At 42.0% G+C, this 18,592-nt stretch overlaps 3 protein-coding genes across 5 annotated transcripts in view; 1 reads left to right on the top strand and 2 right to left on the bottom strand.

Annotated features, from left to right (window-relative positions):
* The first annotated feature begins 1,397 nt into the window (after positions 1 to 1,397).
* On the top strand, positions 1,398 to 3,400 carry LOC142956086 (transcription factor JunD-like). Its single transcript, XM_076097402.1, has one exon. It carries the CDS (start codon positions 1,680 to 1,682, stop codon positions 2,610 to 2,612), a length of 933 nt encoding a protein of 310 aa, XP_075953517.1. The 5' UTR covers positions 1,398 to 1,679; the 3' UTR covers positions 2,613 to 3,400.
* Positions 3,401 to 3,705: 305 nt separating this feature from the next.
* LOC142956089 (ras-related protein Rab-3A-like) lies at positions 3,706 to 10,439 on the bottom strand. 2 transcript variants are annotated; one of them, XM_076097407.1, is made up of 6 exons: positions 10,328 to 10,435; positions 8,979 to 9,008; positions 8,411 to 8,635; positions 7,310 to 7,428; positions 6,964 to 7,088; positions 3,706 to 6,191 (listed from the first exon to the last, which is right to left on the bottom strand). In XM_076097407.1, the coding sequence occupies exons 2-6, from the start codon at positions 8,988 to 8,990 to the stop codon at positions 6,001 to 6,003; spliced, it is 672 nt and encodes a 223-aa protein (XP_075953522.1). In that variant the 5' UTR covers positions 8,991 to 9,008; positions 10,328 to 10,435; the 3' UTR covers positions 3,706 to 6,000. The 2 variants fall into 2 exon arrangements, with proteins under 2 accessions (XP_075953522.1, XP_075953523.1); XM_076097408.1 differs by lacking the exon at positions 8,979 to 9,008 and having other exon boundaries at positions 10,328 to 10,439.
* Positions 10,440 to 10,985: 546 nt separating this feature from the next.
* The window catches only part of LOC142956082 (3',5'-cyclic-AMP phosphodiesterase 4C-like), a 48,319-nt gene continuing 40,712 nt past the window's right edge, over positions 10,986 to 18,592 (bottom strand). For both annotated transcript variants that reach the window (XM_076097396.1, XM_076097397.1), the window contains 9 exons: positions 17,033 to 17,126; positions 16,727 to 16,899; positions 16,510 to 16,608; positions 16,205 to 16,369; positions 15,947 to 16,046; positions 15,609 to 15,763; positions 15,397 to 15,519; positions 14,628 to 14,810; positions 10,986 to 14,476 (listed from right to left, as the gene is read on the bottom strand). In XM_076097396.1, coding sequence (XP_075953511.1) covers positions 13,976 to 14,476; positions 14,628 to 14,810; positions 15,397 to 15,519; positions 15,609 to 15,763; positions 15,947 to 16,046; positions 16,205 to 16,369; positions 16,510 to 16,608; positions 16,727 to 16,899; positions 17,033 to 17,126 — 1,593 coding nt within the window. In that variant the 3' untranslated portion in view covers positions 10,986 to 13,975. The remainder of the gene's footprint in view (positions 14,477 to 14,627; positions 14,811 to 15,396; positions 15,520 to 15,608; positions 15,764 to 15,946; positions 16,047 to 16,204; positions 16,370 to 16,509; positions 16,609 to 16,726; positions 16,900 to 17,032; positions 17,127 to 18,592) is intronic.

Raw genomic sequence — 18,592 nt, 5'->3', positions numbered from 1 at the left:
GCCAACAGCCCCCCTCTTCTCCCTCAACCCGTTCACCTTCCTCTCTCCATCTCGCCTGCGTCACTTGCTATGTCAGCGTTGCCATGGAAACTAATGATGCCCTCTCTGCTCCGTGGTGCTGATGCAGACCGTCTGCTGACGTCCTCACTGTGAAGGGGCGGAATAACAATATTCTACTAGTTTCCACCACAGGAAAACTCAATGCCTTGTACAATGCATACTGAATGTATGCTATATTTGTCTCTTTTAATTTCTTTCTATTCTATTCTATTATATTCTACTGTTTTCTGTTCTGCTCTATCATGTAATGTCCTATTCTATAATGATTTACATTAACCTATTCTTTTTCTATTCTGTTCTATTGTATTTTATAACATTTCATTATATTCTCTATTTGTGTTCTATTATTTCCTGTTCTCTTCTATGATGCTATATTCTATTATACAATTATCTATTCTATTATTTTCTGTTCTATTTAATTAATTACGTGCATTCTACTTTATAATGTTCTATTTCTGTAATAATGTATTCCTTCATTGTATCAGAACGAATGCATATGTTGAGATTTCACAGCCTTGTGAGTCATCGTTGTGAAAATAAAAATATTTTCGCCTATTATGGAACAAATGGCATAAATGAAGACACTGAGATAGCTCAAGATCCACCAGCCATGATTTAACCAATTTCCACATGTATACTTTCAATCATAGAAAACACATGGTTTCCTCATTCTACTGTCACTGTCACTGTTTCCTTCCCTTTTTCTAGAGTATGCTCAGTTTCCCCAGAAACACTTTCAGAGCACTTACACGTTGTATCCTATCACCTCATTTCATGCTCTTGGTCTTGTGTGAGGGCTGAATGTGTGACCATTGATCCTTAAAGTACTGGAAACAAGAGGTGTTCGCGCGGTTAGTGTTAGAAGGCTGATGAAGTGGAATAAAATATGAATTTAGTTTTTAACACATAATTTAACACCAAATGATGTCTCGCTCCGGATCCTATAGCCTCGTTTTATGGAATAGTAGGCTACAAGATTACACTTAACTTGTGTGTTAAACTTATGTAGAATACAATCTAACGTTACATAAAGCTGATTATAATACTCTATTATGTTCTTGAAGTCTTTTAAAAGTGCCTTAGTTGAAGGAATATGTTCGGTAAGGCCTGTTCCTCTGTTCTTTCCTCTCGCCTCTTACACCTTCCCCGCCCAGTCTCTGCTCTCTTTTGGCGACCCTGTGCTTTTTTATGCTATGACATCAAACCACAATGCATTGCACTGTTTGTAGTTTACCTAAAGTCTCCATGGCAATAAAGACCGGTTCGGCCCCTTATTCAAATTGAACCGGAAACCAACGTCATTTTGGGCCAATCTCCGCGCTCTGGAGTGACATAATGGAATTTTTAGGGCTAGAAAGCGAGCGAGGTCTGGCGCTGCGCATAGCAGCCGTGCCATCGGGAAAAGACAATATCATTCGCGCGCTGAAGAGACACATCAGAGCCCCTCAGGCACAACAGCACCAAGTGGTCGACTGGTAGCGTGACTGATACGTAAAAAGGGGAAGAGGAAACAGGATCGCGGACGAATAAGGATCAGCTGATTTCCTCATGTTTGGATTGGGATTGCTGAGAGATCATTAATGCGTAACGCTCAACACTCCCTCATGTGAGGGTGTAGAATGGAAACAACCCTCTACCCAGGCACCGTGAACACTCCGAGGTTCTTCAGCATCTATTCGCAGAGCACGATGATGAAGAAGGACATTAATCTGAACCTGGACGACCACAACTCCGAGCTCAAATCAAACCCGCTCCGGGACGCAGACGGACTCCTCAACTCCCCGGACTTGGGGCTCTTGAAGCTAACCACTCCGGACCTGGAGCGCCTTATCATCCAGTCGAACGGACTGGTCACCACCGCCAACCCGGCCTCCCATTTCCTCTACCCGAAGTCCGCCAGTGACGAGCAGGAGTTCGCGGAAGGTTTCGTCAAGGCGCTGGAGGATCTTCACAAGCAGAATCAGCTGAGCGAGGCGGGGTGCGTCTCCGTGGACAGACTGGAGCTCCTCGGATCAGCCAACGCATTGGGCTCCGGCGGGCTCCAGGCATCAGACCTTCCTGTTTACACTACTTTGAACGGCTATGCGGCCAGTCCGCTCGGAGCCACCTCCATCAACTACTCCACGGACATCATCCCCTTCCCTCCGCCTCTGTCTCATCTGGTCAGCGCGCAGCAACAGGCGGCTGCCGCGGCCGCTCTGTCTCGACTCCAGGCTGCCGGTTTGGTGAAGGACGAGCCTCAGACTGTACCAGACATGCAGAGCTTCGGGGACAGCCCCCCGCTGTCTCCTATTGACATGGACAACCAGGAGCGCATCAAGGCGGAGAGGAAAAAGCTGCGGAACAGGATAGCCGCCTCCAAATGCCGCAAGAGAAAACTGGAGAGGATCTCTCGGCTGGAGGACAAGGTCAAGAACCTGAAAACGCAAAACACCGAGCTGGCCTCCACAGCCAGCGTCCTCAGGGATCAAGTGGCCCAGCTGAAGCAGAAGGTGATGAACCATGTCAGCAGCGGATGTCAGCTTTTACCAAACCAGGTCCAGGCTTACTAAATGCCAGTAATGGAGCTCTTCATGGATGTTTATACGGCTCTTAAGTATGCGCCGAGGATGCAGGCCCTGTATAAAGCGGAACATTTGCCTTTTGTAACACAAAATCCTTATCAGAGAATTGATATGAGGCCATTGTAAGAACATGCCTGTAACTGAGGAACAGAAGACATTTGCACAGCACAGTGCAACACACGGACCTTGATGAGAGCCACAAGTCTACTGGAATAATGACAGGCTAGCCAGCAGCAGGTGTGGCCTCTGCCAGCCTCTTCTGATTCCTGAACATCTGGCAGTGTTCCGCAGACTTATTTTGTTGCCCTCATTTTATTTGGGAAGCCATGTAGCAAACTGCTATACAATGGACTGGTGTGGGATAGCGTTTATATGCGTGTAAGCGGGACAATCTCAAGACGAGTGCAAGCACTTGGGTGTCACCAAGTGCTGTCACCCAATGTGTAATATAATGCCTTACTTGTTTACAAGCACTTAGTAATGACAAATATATATTTTATTTACTGAAACATTTCTTATTTTACATATGGTCTTACTTCTTGTTGTTTTTTCTTTTCTTTTGTTGCAAAAATGAACACTGCATGTCTTGTTGCTTTCGTGTACAGTAACTATTGTGTTTTTCATTATGGTGGCTGCTGTGTAGTTCTTCAGTCACCAAACTTCCATGAATGCATGTGTACGTGCTGAGAACCCCCCCCCCCCCTCCCCTATCTACCCATGTGTAATGGACTCTCAAGTCTCTACCTGACATTTATTAAATTCACTACATTACTAAAGCTCACGTGTTCTGTTTCTTACTGAGCGGGAGGCCCTGCTTGCTTTATTTAGTTAAAAGGAACATTTGCTAGAATTCATAACTTTGCATGTGTCTTCTATTTCACAGTTGGCACTGTGAGTGTTGTGTTAAGTGCAGTGGGGGAAAGCTGAACCAAACCATAGATGGTCAAACAACTCTGAGGGTAAACAAGACATTATTGCAGCGTTGTGCCCTCTGCTGGGCAAAATACAACCTACTCTGAACCTTTTTCTCTAACATCACATGTGCACTTTTTGTAAATAATTGTTGGAACCAACGTACAACTCCAGCTTTTAGAATTTGTTTATTGATTCCTCATTTTAGCAAATCTGACATTACAGAATTACAGCACAATTCACACAACTAATAGCCGACAGGCAGAAAATTCCTATTTACAAGAGTTATTTATGGGGAGGGAGGAAGAAGAAGAGAGCTGAACAGGATCGAGAAGTGTTCCTAAGTCACTGGCAAGTTTACAGCTGTGGCAAAACACAATAAATAAAGTAACAAAAGTCAAAAGTGAACCACTGCAGTAAGAATCAGCGTTTTAACAAAGTGTTCAGAGTATTCCCTTTACTTCCCAGTTTCCCTCTTTGAAACTCCTGCACAGAGAAGGAAAACATTACCGCACACGTTAGTGCAAGTCTCACAAAAGTCTAATGTTGAGATGACTTCAGAAAGAACAATTGTTAAGACTGCCTTTACAGAAACTGTACATTCGCTAACCCGCGTACATTACAAACCTTCAGCAGGATAGTACATTGCTCATATTTGGGTGTGGAGAGAAATGGCTCCTATTGCTCCGAGAGAACAGTCTGCTTTTACACTACCAAGTCTTGGAAGTTACATAACTGATATCAAAAGACAAACGAACTTCCCACCAAAGCTGCGCTGATATAATAAGAGACTCTTACACTGGAAACTTTAAACGTTCCTCTTGAGGAAGCATCTTAAGCTTTATATTCACAGTAAACACAAATACATTTTCATTTCAAAGCTGGGAGAGTTTAAGCAATCGAATACTATTGAACATCTCCTTTAAAAAGTACAGTGCAGACTGCAATGCATAATCTAGGAAGAACATTGTCTCAAAAGTAAATGAAGTTATAAATAATACAAAATAAATAAGCTTTATTTTGAAATAACTTAAAATGCTGAAAATATTTCCGCATGCCTTGCATGACTTACGGTTTTGTACTGTATTACACGAGCAGACAAATCCCGAACCGTAGCATCAGAGAGAGAACTCACAATTTGACATTTAACATGCTTAAAAACATAAGGTTCCCCCATAACGTGGAGATGAAAATATCTTCCACCATGACATAAGTGACTATCTGAAGTTGATGGAGAGGTCTGTGGTATAGCAGCGCTCACACTGAATCACATGCCTTTCTAGTGAGTGCATGTTACACGCTGTGTGCAGTGAATGAAATGTTAATACAATGAGAAGGGGGTTGTGAGCTTAACATGTGGAACCTTTAGAACCATTTGATACCTCCAAGTACTGAAACTGTAGGACAGCAGCTCATACAAATAACCATCCGATCAACCAGAATCGCTTGAAACAACATCATGCACCTCTCACGAAAGCACACGTAGGAACCCAATACCCTAAATCATTATTGTATAATATACTTATTCATGTTTATATATATTATATATGCATATCTATTGACGTTTAAACATTTATACACTCTTCTCAATTTGGGACATCCCTTATCTTTCTATTCTGTCGATTGTCTTAAAAAATAGTTACAAAGTACCGACACTGCCATCCAATTTCACTAAAAGTAAAAAATTGGGGAAAGGGGCCAAAAATGAATAAGAATAAGAATAAGTTGACCAGCAGCTGATAAACATCACTGTTGCTATTCTTATATTTAATCCAAAAATTAAAAGATTTTTTTCGAATGACACCGTTTGGACATCAAACTTTGAGGGTAACTATTTGTAGAAACTCAATCACAACACTGACGAGGGTCGGTGATTTCACATGCTCAAAACCACACCCAACTAACTTAAAAATGTTTTTTTTTTTAAAAACAGCAACGCTATCCACAGTAACAAACCTATATTTTCAAAGTGACTGAAAGTAAAACTAATTTGTATCCATTTAGGTTTGAGGCGTTAGTGCTGAGTGGGGCCTGTGATTGGAGGATCCACATCCTGTTATAGTAAAACCCAATTGCAGACACGTCAACAAGGAATGATGGAGTTTCAGCCTTAACCGGCCTTTTATAAGTCTGTTAAGATAAGGATTGTGTGTGTGTCTGTGTAAATAAACATGTTTAAGTAAGAAAGACAAGCTGGGATTGTACCTCTGTTATTTCTTCTTCACCCCTCTAACTAAGTTAGCACCATCACATAATCTCTGTATCTCTGAAATGTGGACGATGCTCTTGGTGTAGCGACAGGGGCGGAGAGTCTAAGACGTCAGGTTGTGTTTCTCTGTGTGGCAGTGTCTGTGTGTAATAACTGTGTGTATGAGAATGAAAAGAAAGTAAGAGACAAACCTAAAACAAGTTGTGAGGATTTTAGGACAGCAGACAGTGTGTGTGTGTGTGTGTGGGGTCATGTTTAGCATGCACAATCCTGAGTGGACCTCTGTGGCTGCTCGGTGAGCTGCGGTCCCTGTTTAGAGCCGGTGACAGTCGGGTCGTTGTTGTCCAGACTGTCTGACATCTTCTCACAGATGATGTCCACCAGCCGCTCGAAGGTCTGCTTCACGTTAATGTTATCTTTAGCGCTCGCTTCGAAGTGCTCAAAACCTGCGGAGGGGCGAGAGAGACAGAGCTATGGTTACGCTTATAACCTGGTTAATCCACTTAACTCATCATGTTGGACACATCCAGGATATGGTCAGACAGGCAGCTCAAACATCAACAATGATCCCTCCGTATCAGATCTGTGTAAGTTTATCTTTACAGATCATACTTAAACCATACTGAATCATACTGAGATTAAGTCCAATTACTGTTAGTTACATGTGATACTATGACTCAGTCGGACCACTGGGATCACTCCCAGAGCGATGTGTTTTTGATGTTACATGTTCCAGCAGGAAGAGAAGAAAGCTAGCTCGACTAAAACATAAATGATTGCCTTACGAAGACTGAAGTGCTGATAGTCAGACTTGTGCTAAAAATAAAATATAGTTGATAGTTAAGAAGGATGTTGGTATGGCTCATAGCTGCCTTTTATTTACAATTACTTCAGCCTGAATTGTTGCAACATCAGTTTTAAACGTGGAAATTATGTAACGTGGCAAGAAGAAAAGTTGAATCATGATGACATACAGTATGCCAACTATAGATGTTAAACAGGACATTTGTTTATAAAACACAACCTCTGAAATAAACAAAAATCCCCCCATGTCCAAATACAACCCAAATATTGTCAATTTTACTAATGTTTAGAAACATATACAGCAACGTTATTATATGGTCACGATTATATATCATTTTCATTAATGCACCGAGCAGAGGACAGGAAAAGCAACAGAGACCTATCCTCTAGTTTTTACGTGACCAGCTGACTTACCGAGCTGTTCTGACAGCTGTCGGCCCCTCTCTGAGGCCACCACTCGTTCATCGTCCATATCACACTTGTTCCCCACCAAGAGGACCTGGGCATTGTCCCATGAGTACGTCTTGATCTGGGTCGACCTGTTAGCAGACACAGTACAGGGTGTTGAGCTACAGCGTCTGACTGAGTCTCACAAGCATCTTTTCTCTTAGATGTTAAAGTCTCTAGAAAGCACTGAGCGCTCAGTACTACAATAGATTAACACACATGCTTTTGCTGCTGAGAAAAGAAAAATCTATCTTTTTTATACAATCATCATTCCTGCTAGTTAACTTCTTTTTGAGATAGAAGTGTCACTCACCAGTCTTGGACGGCGTTGAAGGACTCCTCGTTGGTGATGTCATACATGAGGATGAAGCCCATGGCTCCTCTGTAGTAAGCTGTGGTGATTGTCCTGTAGCGCTCCTGGCCAGCAGTGTCCTACACAAATACCATAATTTTTTAATTGAGAAATATTTTTGAGTAAATATATATTTGTCTCGTGGACATGACAAGGTTTCCATCGATCCAGAGACGCTCCTGCTCGGGTTGTGGTCTAAACATTTCCATGTAGGATTAAATAAGCAATGGGATTTTTTTGTCTTTTTGTGCAGATCATTGTCTCCCAGCACCTGCAAAGGATTTATGCCTTATGCACGTGCCTCCTGATGATTGCGGAGGTTTAACATCAAGCCAAACTCCCATGACCATTAGGCATTCCTCTGCTGTCCTCCCCCACGTAATAAGCAATTGGTCCCAGGGTCAGGCTGTATGGCTCATGTTAAGAACACTTCAAGGGTATTGCCATTACACAGCAGATGAAGTTATTCTGGGGGCAGCTGGGAATCATTAGAGACACATGGAAACAGAAACCGCTTCAGTCCCAGATGTGATGGGGCAGCGTGAAAAACACGCATTCTTACTAAAGACGGTCTGCAGGTAGAAACAAAATTTATATTAATTCTGTTCAATGAAAAGTACTTTATAGCTGCAACGATTAGTTGATTATTTAATTGATGGAATATTAATATACAACGTTTTTGATAACTGATTAATTGTTTGAGGCACCTTTCAAGCAAAAATGGCAAAATCTGGATGCATCTTCTCCAATATGGGGATTTGCTGCTTTTCAGTGTTTTCTATTTGTAAACTGAATATTTTTGGGTTTTTTGAACTGTTGGTTGGACGAAACAAGACATTTAAAAACATTTGATTGTTGCATTGGTAGTAATTATGTAATGCAAAATAAAGTGTGGCTATAGACAAAAAGATAGCAGAAAGCAGCAACGAGCAAAGCAATGCGAGTTTTCAATTCCTTTTCACAACTCGTCAGGAGTTCGGAGTAAAATGTCAGCTACCGTGAAGCAACTGCGATCCACTAGCTCCCCCACGTCTACACGCATGTGTATGTTCACTCCCTCACCCATATCTGCAGCTTTATCCTCTTGTCGTTCCTGTAGATGGTCTTCACCTTGAAGTCGATGCCCACTGTGCTGACAAAGGCTGGCGTGAATGAGTCGTCTGCATAGCGGAAGAGGAAGGAAGTCTTTCCTACGCTGCTGTTGCCAATGATGAGGATTTTAAACATGTAATCAAAGTTCTGGTCCGAGGACTCCTTCTGTCCGTATGTGGCATTTGCAGACGCCATCTATGCAAGGATTGAGATCTCACATTAATCAAAAAAGAAAGACCTTAATACAACCCAATACAACAACACCACCACCACAAGTGACTGTCACAAAGGCTCCCTGACAGTGTCTCAAAAACTAGACATTATATAAATCTACAAAGGTAGAGCTGTTGTATTTGATTATATCAGAGTAGGTAGGCACTGTGACTCCCTGTAGATACAGTGTCATACACAATTCCCCTGTCACTGGATGAAACTGTTTATGTTTGGTTGAAATTATCAAAATAAAAAATAAAAAATCCTGCCTTTGAAACATTTTACATAATACTGCTGTTGAAGTTTAGGACATGTGACAGCTTACCACATCTTTCATCAATGTGGTTCAACTGGTCTATAGATGGAAAAAATAAAATTAGAGATCAGCACATTTAAGAAACATGAAAGCCTAATGACTTTGGGATAAACAGGACCAACCCCTGATAACACAAAAGCCCTTTAGTTATTATAATACAATACATCTACAGCGTTATGTCAAAGGTTAAAAAGGTGTACAACAAGTCTGAGAAATAAAGACAAGACAGAGAGCATGTATCAGCCTGGCAGCTGTCAAATACCTAAGTTTCTAATTTACTAGACTGTTTAACTAAATCCGTTTGGTTTGTTCTCTTCCAAAATAACAGACCACACTGGGGCACATCTGTGAGGAATACCCTGGAACTAATGCACAGAGAACAGACCAACATATCATCTTTATTCTTCAGACAGACCAGAGGAAGACCATCTGAATCCACATGGCAGCCTCATTTAACCCGGGATGGGGTTTATCAGTAATTACCGGTTATTGTATGACGCCAGGTTACACTCCCAAACCGTGTCATGACATTATCAAGGAATACAATGTATGCAGCCGTTTCGCCAGGAGGCTGTGTCAATACCAGCAACCAATGCTCACACACAGCCGTGAGTGTTTCCACTTCATGTCAATAACACTGGTCAGACAAGGAATGCACACCTCCGCCCCACAAGATAAGAGCACGGAAGTACCACAGCTTAGCAGGCTAAGCATCGGATAAGATACCGATCCTTTCCCATTAGGACGGCATGAAACCTGCACGGACCAATTATGAATGACCATATGGTTGGACAGAATTTACCTTGTAGTAGATTAGAGAATGTCAGACAAACGGGCCACGCCTGGAAGTGCCACCTGACAGTTTGTGAACACAACATGCTCCCAATTTAAACGGCCTGAACTACATCCTTATCCATAGTGGAGCTTATGTAGCGTTAGCTTGCCAGAGATATAACGTTAAACTAGCTGCTTGTTCACGTTAGCTGGAGAAAAACACGTTAAAAAAAACCCGTACAAGGAGTTATGTCACACGTTACTCAGCTACCATTTATAATAAATATCAAACGTTAAAGACATGAAAGATACACAGATATAAATGCAAGTTGTAGTCTTTGTAAACGCATGCAATTAGGCGAGCATCGCTCCCTTTAATGCTAACACAGCAGACCGTTACCAGTATTTAGAAGAAGCAGCTAGCTAAGCATCCCAGCTAACGTTATGTCAAATGAAGGTTACTCTTCCTTGTTTACGACTACATTTTCTGTCATAAGACAAGCGACAAACAGCCCGAATGAACTCCGTTGCAAGCTGTTAGACTTAACTTGGCCCCGCAATGAGAAATAAGCGCAGAGTTTTACCATGAGCGGTGTGTTTTATCCTCAGCAGCGACTAGCCCACAGTCCGGCTTTGCACCTGCAGTAGCTCGTGCGCCTCTTGATTGACAGCCCCGGCATAAGCGGGTACAAACAGAGCGTAAGGATGACTGGCAGGACGGTCGACCAATCAGAGAAGAGCATCCGTTCATTCACACGGAGCCCTGCCCCCACCCATTCTGCAAATTCTTCATAGGTGTTAATTCATTTTTATTTGTGAGAATAGATAGAGAATGTAGTAGTGGTGAGTAAATGGTGAAATACCAGAAACAAGTCTGATGTTGAACGTTATAGTGGTGTGACCAGCAAACTATACTCATGGTCCATTTCAGAGTGTTATATTATCATAAATATTATATTATTGGATTGTTATTACAGATGCATAAACACATTAGCAGCATATAGTGTTGACGTTGGTTGAGGTATTGACACTTTGCTTATGTTCCTTGGGTTGTTTAATCTATAAATTCATTATGTGTTTAATAACTACAGCTATCAAATGAATGATGTGGAATAAAAAGACAAGATTCCCATCAGCAGGCTGCTGCTTGTTAAGAGAGTACCATTGTGTAATAACAAGAATAATCTGCTTTACCATGTTTTATTATTTAGTTTCCTCGTAAAAGCAGAGAACAAGACTTCAAAGAGTGAATAGTTTTTCATTTATTGGCAAGGCATACAGTTCTAGTTGGAGAGAGGGCTAACAGTTTGGATTGTCAAAGCTGCAGTCTTTAGTTCATGATCCTTATTCCATTATCTCTAAGAACGGAAATACAGATCTAGGATGACTTGACGCTCTGTGACTATATTATCTTCGCTGTGAATCAAACACGTCTCAGATTAGCACACTTACTGTAAGATCTGTTCAGATCAGTGGAAACTGAGGAAGACAGGAGATGAGAGATGTTTCAGAAAACTCACACGGAAATCTGTCACTAAACTATTTTTATACCAAGAAAAAAATGAAAGTGAGTATTTTTGCTTATGTATCACGTTATTTGCAGAATAATAAAGTAATGAAAAGGAAAAAAAAGCTGAGTTATAGTCGAAATATGTCCTGTGTGACTTTCTACACATCAATCTATACTAAACCTCAGACTAAACAAAGTCTACTGTTCCATCATTTCTGACAGATAATATAGAAATAATAAATAAACTGTACACGAAGAACTGTGAGGAAAATACACAAAATCAAACAATTAGTGACATGCAGAGAGACAGACTGAATATTCGCATGTTGTGCTCGTTAAGTTGTTAAATAGACCTTAATGTTGAAGGCATCCTTGAGTGTTGGTCTGTGTGGTGCTGTTTATGGCTACAGAAAGGATTGCACATGTTTAATCCAGCATGACATCTATGACCAGAAAAACAAAAAATCCCAGATTTGAAAATAAGGCGTCAAAAAACTTTTCAGCTTGTTCACACATTAATTAACACATGATTTACTCTGTTTCATGGTAATACAAAAAAAGTTCTTTAAATCCTGCAGCCAATGTCATGCATTTCAACATAACACATTTTTTTGTGTGCAGTCGATTATAAAAAAAGAACTTCAGTCCCTCCAACATCTGACCTTTAAGAGCTGTAGTGGTCCAGCCCGTGCAATTCAACTCAACCACCAGGCTATTTGCCAACAGAAAAAAACAAACAGTGAAACAGTCACCATACATGTTCAACTGTACTGGAAGTGCAGAACTGTAAAAGTACCGTACAAAGTGCTTTGGTTTTTTCTTAGCAAATACATCAAAAAAAGTCGACCCAGTCATTCACTCGCACACGCATAAAACACATCACTGTTTTAAGAAAATGTCAGTTTCAGTTACTGTTTGAACAAGAGTTAGAAAAAAAAAGGAACAGACACGCGGGTCAGATTGGCACACAGGGCGCTACAATCAACCAACTTTATCAGTCACTGATGGAAAGTAGCCAGTGGCAAAATGGAAATTACAGTACGGGTTGTGTCATGCTTGCTTGGCACTTGTTTTGTCATTGACTATGTCCCTGTGAAGAGCGAAATATTGATCAATGAGAGAAAAAAGATGAAAAAAAAAATCTGCCATATGAAACTGTCTCCTGGATTATTTTTATATTTTTGCAGTTACAACGATGCTAACATTCTTTTTTTGCAACCCTTGTGCTTCCGACACACTGCCTTATCATCTAGTAATGTATGCAAGTGAATGTTTCCATAAAGGACATTTTAGTAGGTGGATGCTGTGTAGTAACACATTATGTAGTAACGGAAATGGATTTCAATGGATAGTTTAATGCATTCACAGCTGTACTGCAGCGTTTACTTTTTGCATGATGTCTGTGCTGGTTGCTTGACAGCCATGGATGGACAAGCTGTTGTTTTTGTCAACAGCCTCCAAAGTGTTCATGTTTTGGCTCAAGCCCTTAAAAACCACAATGAGGGCTAGTTATGAACAAAACTGTAAAGTGCATAACTTGAAGGCAAACTGATAAAATGGGTGCCAAATACTAAGAATGTCAAAATGAGTGACTTGAAATAAAACAAACAAACAACAAAAATTTAAGAGAAATAAAACTGAAACATAACTGATATTTTGGGTAGTCCTACAGTTAAATACGTTTTAAATGTATTTTCCATACAGGCCTATGCAAAACCTTGCTAATTATTTACCTCCAATGCTAGAACTTCAGTTCTACTTGTCAACACTGGGAGGCACCATGTGCACAGCCCACATTGCTTTGGATGTAATTCCTTGACTTCACTGACCCTGGCTCAGTTTTGTCGCTGAACAATATCATAGTTAAGGATTATAAAAATGGAAATAATAAGCCTAAAACAACCGGAAATCTCAAAATAATATGTTCTGCCAGCCACTTTATTATAGTCATGTTTTTCTGAAACTACTGCTTGCTGAACACAATTAAATGGGCTGTGCAACACCAGCTGAAAGGAGTGCTACTTATACAATAGTAATGATAGAGTCACTCAAAAAGTCTGCTACATTTAAAGTTTCCTGCATAAAATCAGGCATAGCTCCTTTCTGCCATTACTTTGCTTACATTTATACAAGTCTTCTATTTACTGTATCTTCATTTACTGCATTTCACTGCATGTGGACATAAATAAAAGATAACAGAATAAACAAACACAAAAAATGCAGGCAAAGCAGCATTGTCCCTGTAAATTGTAAGTTTGGCAAGATGTCTCACAAGATGTTGTCGTGTTTTCACTCGTTTTTCACTCATTCATCACTTCCTCACTTCCTTCACAAAAGAGGAAGACAGCTCCGTCATTTGTTGTAGTAGAGCTTGAGTTGGCTGGTAAAAGATTCGTTTTAAACGTCTGATCGTGTCTGTAGAACTTTATCCACAGTATATGTCTGACTGAGAGACAGACCACAAAGGACTGGTCCTCTATTAGAACAGTGACTCAGTCTATCTGTCTCCCTCCGGTGGAAATGACTGCTGTGTAAAACTGCAGACTTTCTTGACACCCCCACACCCACGTGCACTCCCCAACCCGAGGCTTGCTGTCACCCTGACTGCAGAAACCAGAGTTGGTGGAGCTTGGTTGGAGCGGGAGAAGGGGAGTGACAGAGGAGGCACCGAAATCGAGAAAAATAAACAAAAGGCCAAAAGAAATACAACTTTTGACAGGTGCTATGTGCCAAGTCTGAAGCGTGGTACCCCGGAGACGCCTTCCTGGTCTGTTTCTCGGTCTTCTGCCATATCTTTATCAGAGTCTAAAGAAAACGTACTGTCTGAATCAGTGGAGAGCTTTTTGGTGAGCAGGAGAGTCGTAGCAGATACTGCATCAAATCCACTGCCAGAATCTGTTCTGGAGAGTTCAGGCCCCCTACTGCCGCTAGAGCCCTCCTCTTCCTCAGGTGGACTCTCTGTATCAGACTCTCCCTCTTCTTCCAATGTCAGCTCAAACTGGAACTTGTCGGCCGAAATAGAGCCACCACTGAGCGCTGAGGATTCCCCGGCATGGGCTCCATCCTGCTGGTCCTCTGGATGGGGCGAGGGGCTGTGGGGGATCATGCTCTGGTACCACTCTCTGTTATCCTCCAGTGTGTCCAGGATCTCCTGAGCATCTGGGTGAACGAGGTCGGCCCACGTCTCCCACAGAGGATGAACAATGTAGTCAATGAATCCCACCTGAAAGAGAGAGGCAAGAAGTGGTTTGTATCTATAAAAGCATTTCTCTTTTTCTTCAAGTCCCTTTTTTGTGAAATTGTCTTCATTCAATTTCAGACTTTATTATAATTTATAGTAGATTTCATGAAGTAATCCGGCTTCAATACTGTACCTGGTTCTTCTCTATTGAGGCGTTTTGCTTGTCACACATGGGGCTGATCTCCATGCCCTTGTCTCTCTCCCTGTCCCCCTGGGTGAAAAACTCCACCATGATGCGGTCCGTCCACTGCCGGTACAACTCGAGAGGCTTGGTGGGGTTGCTCAGGTCTGCACAGTGCACCATGTTCTGAAGGACCTGCGGTGGAAAAAAACATATTCCTTTTCAGCTTTTTTAGTTGTTTTTTTTCCACCGTGAAACTGAAATGTAAGCAATCTTAATACTTAAGCCGTATGAATAGTATTTCGGTCACTTGGGACAGCAGAAAAAGCTGTAAACACTTTGTAAAGTTGTGGTGGCGAGCTGTTGGTACAAAGTACAACAGACAATGATTTGGAGTCGTGTTTCTGGCCAACTGATTGATTGAAGTCCATTATTCACTCTGCTTTGAGTTCCGTTTGGTTTCAACTAACTCCCGAGGGCAACATTTGGCTCTTTAGCAGCAATGTTTACCAGCTAGCTGAAGCTTTGTCTGCCATTTGGGGCTGAGTAGGTGGTGTACAGTGTTCTTTTTTAGAGCTTGTATGTAAAAAAAAACACCTGCCTGCTAGAATCATGGTTGATTAGAGCGGGAAAACTGAACCAAACCAGTGAAGTTAGTGGCTGCAAAAACCAAAACTGAGCAGAAGGATGCTAAAGTGCTCTGCAGTGATGCAAAATGTGTCAGATGTCACATGACACAAATTTTATTCATTGTTCTAACAATGAATAAAATGGTTCTCACCTGTATGCGGTCTGAGTAGTTGTCCAGCAGTAGGACTCCTAGACTGGTCACTTTCTTGGTCTCCACCATGGTTTTCAGGTCTGCCAGGAGGTTCATGTGTTTAGACATATCTGTGGCCAGCACCTGGAGGTGATTTGAAGAAAACAGAGTTACATTTCAGACAGAAACAGTACCAAGTCTGCAATCGCAAGGGTTTGACCGAGGTGTCCTACCATATCAATGACAATTTTGCGCAGCGACTGTCTCTGCTTTTTGCCGAGGTTCTGAAAGATGTCACAGTTATCTTCCTGCAGAAGCTTAAAGCCAACAGCCAGATGGTGATTCTCCAGCACCGACGAGTCATTGTACATCAGGGCCAGCTCTGAGTCTGAAAGCAAAGAAAGTGCTTTTACTGACAGCACTCTAAGTTAACCCACCTGGATGGGAAACAAATTTACGCAGAGACACAATTCTATACAGACTCGTGTATACAGGCACCTCATCCGCATAGTTAAATACACTCAGCACTCACACACGTTAATATAATCCCTGTGGAGCTATGCAAACTCACTGGTGTTGATGAGAAACTGATTGGAAACTCCAGGGTGATCCACATCATGGATGGCGCTTGAAAACAGAGCGGCAAGGATCTCCAGATCAGTAAACACAGCCTTGGACAACACAAGAAGGCAGGGACTGTCAATGTGTGTGTGTGTATGTGTGAGTGCGTATGCTAAACATGACAGGACATATACAGATGCTAGTGTTTTCTTTTAATAATGATAAAGTTTCTATCTGCTCTTAGTCAGGGGTGAGTTAGGGTGTCTACCTCCAGAGCAGGTGTGGACAGTAAGACATGCGTGGACTGGACCACGTCTGCAGCATGGATGTTGTTGTGGTAGGCCACGTCGGCATGGTAATGATCCTCCAAAGTCATCATGAAGGTAATGAAAGTGTCCGCTGGAATCTTAAAGGACTTCAGCAGGTCACGTTCCTGAAGCAGCAGGAGAGAAACAACACAGCACAGGGTAAGTCACGCTAAAGCTCAATCATTTATTGAAATGTCTTTGCTACGTCATTGCTTCATTCATTCATTTAATGTCTTGTTCATTCATTTACTGGACCAAATGATACCTGAAAGATGGTGTACATGGTGACCGTCAGTGGGCGATTCCCAGAATACTCAGAGACCTTGAAGATGTCAATACCCCATCTATTAACATCCTCCAACTCCTGGCGGTGGACAATAATCGCAAATATATATCATTACAACATACTATGCAAGAATATCTTAAAAACAATGCATAATGATTTGAATAGAGATAAACAAGTGTTGAACTAGTCCTCATACCTTGGCTAGGAGTCCTTCCTGGCTGGCATTGACCCCAAAGCGAGGGATGGTGGAGGGGGCGAGGCTGGGGCTGTGGGTGGCCTTCTTCACACCGCTGATCTGGGACATGGGCCGCTTCTTCTTGTCCTTCTCCTTGGTGGGGGGAGACATGATGTCCATGTCATGTTGCTTCTCTGTCAGATGAAGACAACATATTAACACTGCAGTCTCATAGTGACCGCATTAGAAACACTTCTCTTTAACACAAAACATGTAAATTATGTGATAGATATCTTTAAGTAGAGTAGTAAAGTGAAGGTATTTTACCTAAGAAGGTGCTAGAGATGAACTCAGACACCTGGTTCCCTGAACGACTGGTTTCTGACAGCTGGGTGAGCTCTCTGTTCAGCATCCTCTTGAACTAAGGACAAACACACACACACACACACACACATGCAGCCATGAGTTTGATCACACTCACTTTTTGCTAAAATGCGGATGGACTAGGAAAGATCAAACAGACATTATCTGTCTTTCAAAAAAAAAAAAAATCCAATTTGGAAAATCCCTCTTTGAAGAAATGTAAACTTGTTGAACCATTAATCATCTGTTAACATAGCCAGAATGACTACAACAACTAGTTCTAGATTCTTTCTTTGAAGCATTTGCATGTGTCTCACGTCAGACGGTGCAAAAGGTAATGATTGGACACAGAGAAACGCATGGCTAATTTTACCTGTAGTAGTCTGCACCCAAACACATACATGCATGTGGATCAAGTTTATCAAATAAAAAAAATCTACAAATCTAATTGAAGGTGTCTAGAGTCTCAGAGAAAGTCCACTGTCACATCTCAACTACCAGTTGTTCACTTCTCGAGCTGTCTCATCCCCTCCCACCCACTTGGTCCCTCGCCGCTCCTTACCTGAATGAACATCCACGACACAGCGATGAAATAACTCTCCTCTGGCATTTCAGCGCAAAGTCAAGCATGGGAGCAAAAATAAAACTGAGTGAGAGAGCTGAGCTTTCTGGTCGTCCTCCGGCACTGCCTGCTTCGACAGACAGCAGGGACAATTTGTGCTCCTATACTGCTTGCCTGAGCAAAATCCAAAGCCAGCAGACAGTCCACCGGTTAGTGCTGTGGAACCTTTCATCGGTACGAGCTGAACAGATGGAAAACTGTTCAGAGGTCCGTGGAAGAACAAGAGTGTGGAAGCGTAACTGTGGGAATGCTGTGGGATGCGAGGATGCAAGGCAGAGAAGTCACACTCCCTCGTTCCCCCTGACTTCATTCACTCAGTTACTGCCTGCTCCTCTATGTGTGTAAACAGAGGGAGAACGAGGTACTCTAATCTCCGCCTCATTCCAAAAATGCCTAAGAATAGCAGCCAATCAGGCGACTGCTGCAAGAGCGGTCGGGAGACACCGAGGGCCCTCATTGGTGGGGGAGATGCACAAAGTAGGCAGGGCTGACTATGTCAGAGGCGGAGGTTGTGAGACACACCATGTGCACCAAGTTTGAAGATATGAAGGAAAAGCTGTGAATGGATGGAGGGGGGATTTCCTTCATGTAGCCAAAAATAAAAACCGTGCAACACGTTCTACAAAGATGTGGATATATATAGCATTATCATGAATATGATCGTGAACATAAGACATATTTTAGCACGGCCTTAGCATAATGGCATTGATATGTTGATGTCAATAAGCCCACACTGAATAAAAGAATGCTTCAAATCAAATCAGTGGTGGTGACTATTAACAGCTATGTCAATAGCTGAATGGGCTTAAATGAGCATGTCTCACCCTTCCCCCCTTCTCTCTCAGAAGTCCTGTTTTTAAACAAAATTGTGTCAATAAGTTTGTCAGAGATGCAGAGGCAGT

Source organism: Anarhichas minor, unplaced genomic scaffold (assembly GCF_050575085.1).
Source record: "Anarhichas minor isolate MPS153535 unplaced genomic scaffold, ASM5057508v1 ptg000024l, whole genome shotgun sequence".
NCBI lineage: Eukaryota > Metazoa > Chordata > Actinopteri > Perciformes > Anarhichadidae > Anarhichas > Anarhichas minor.
Note: the sequence above shows the minus strand (reverse complement) of the source record. Positions and strands in the feature narration are given on the sequence as shown.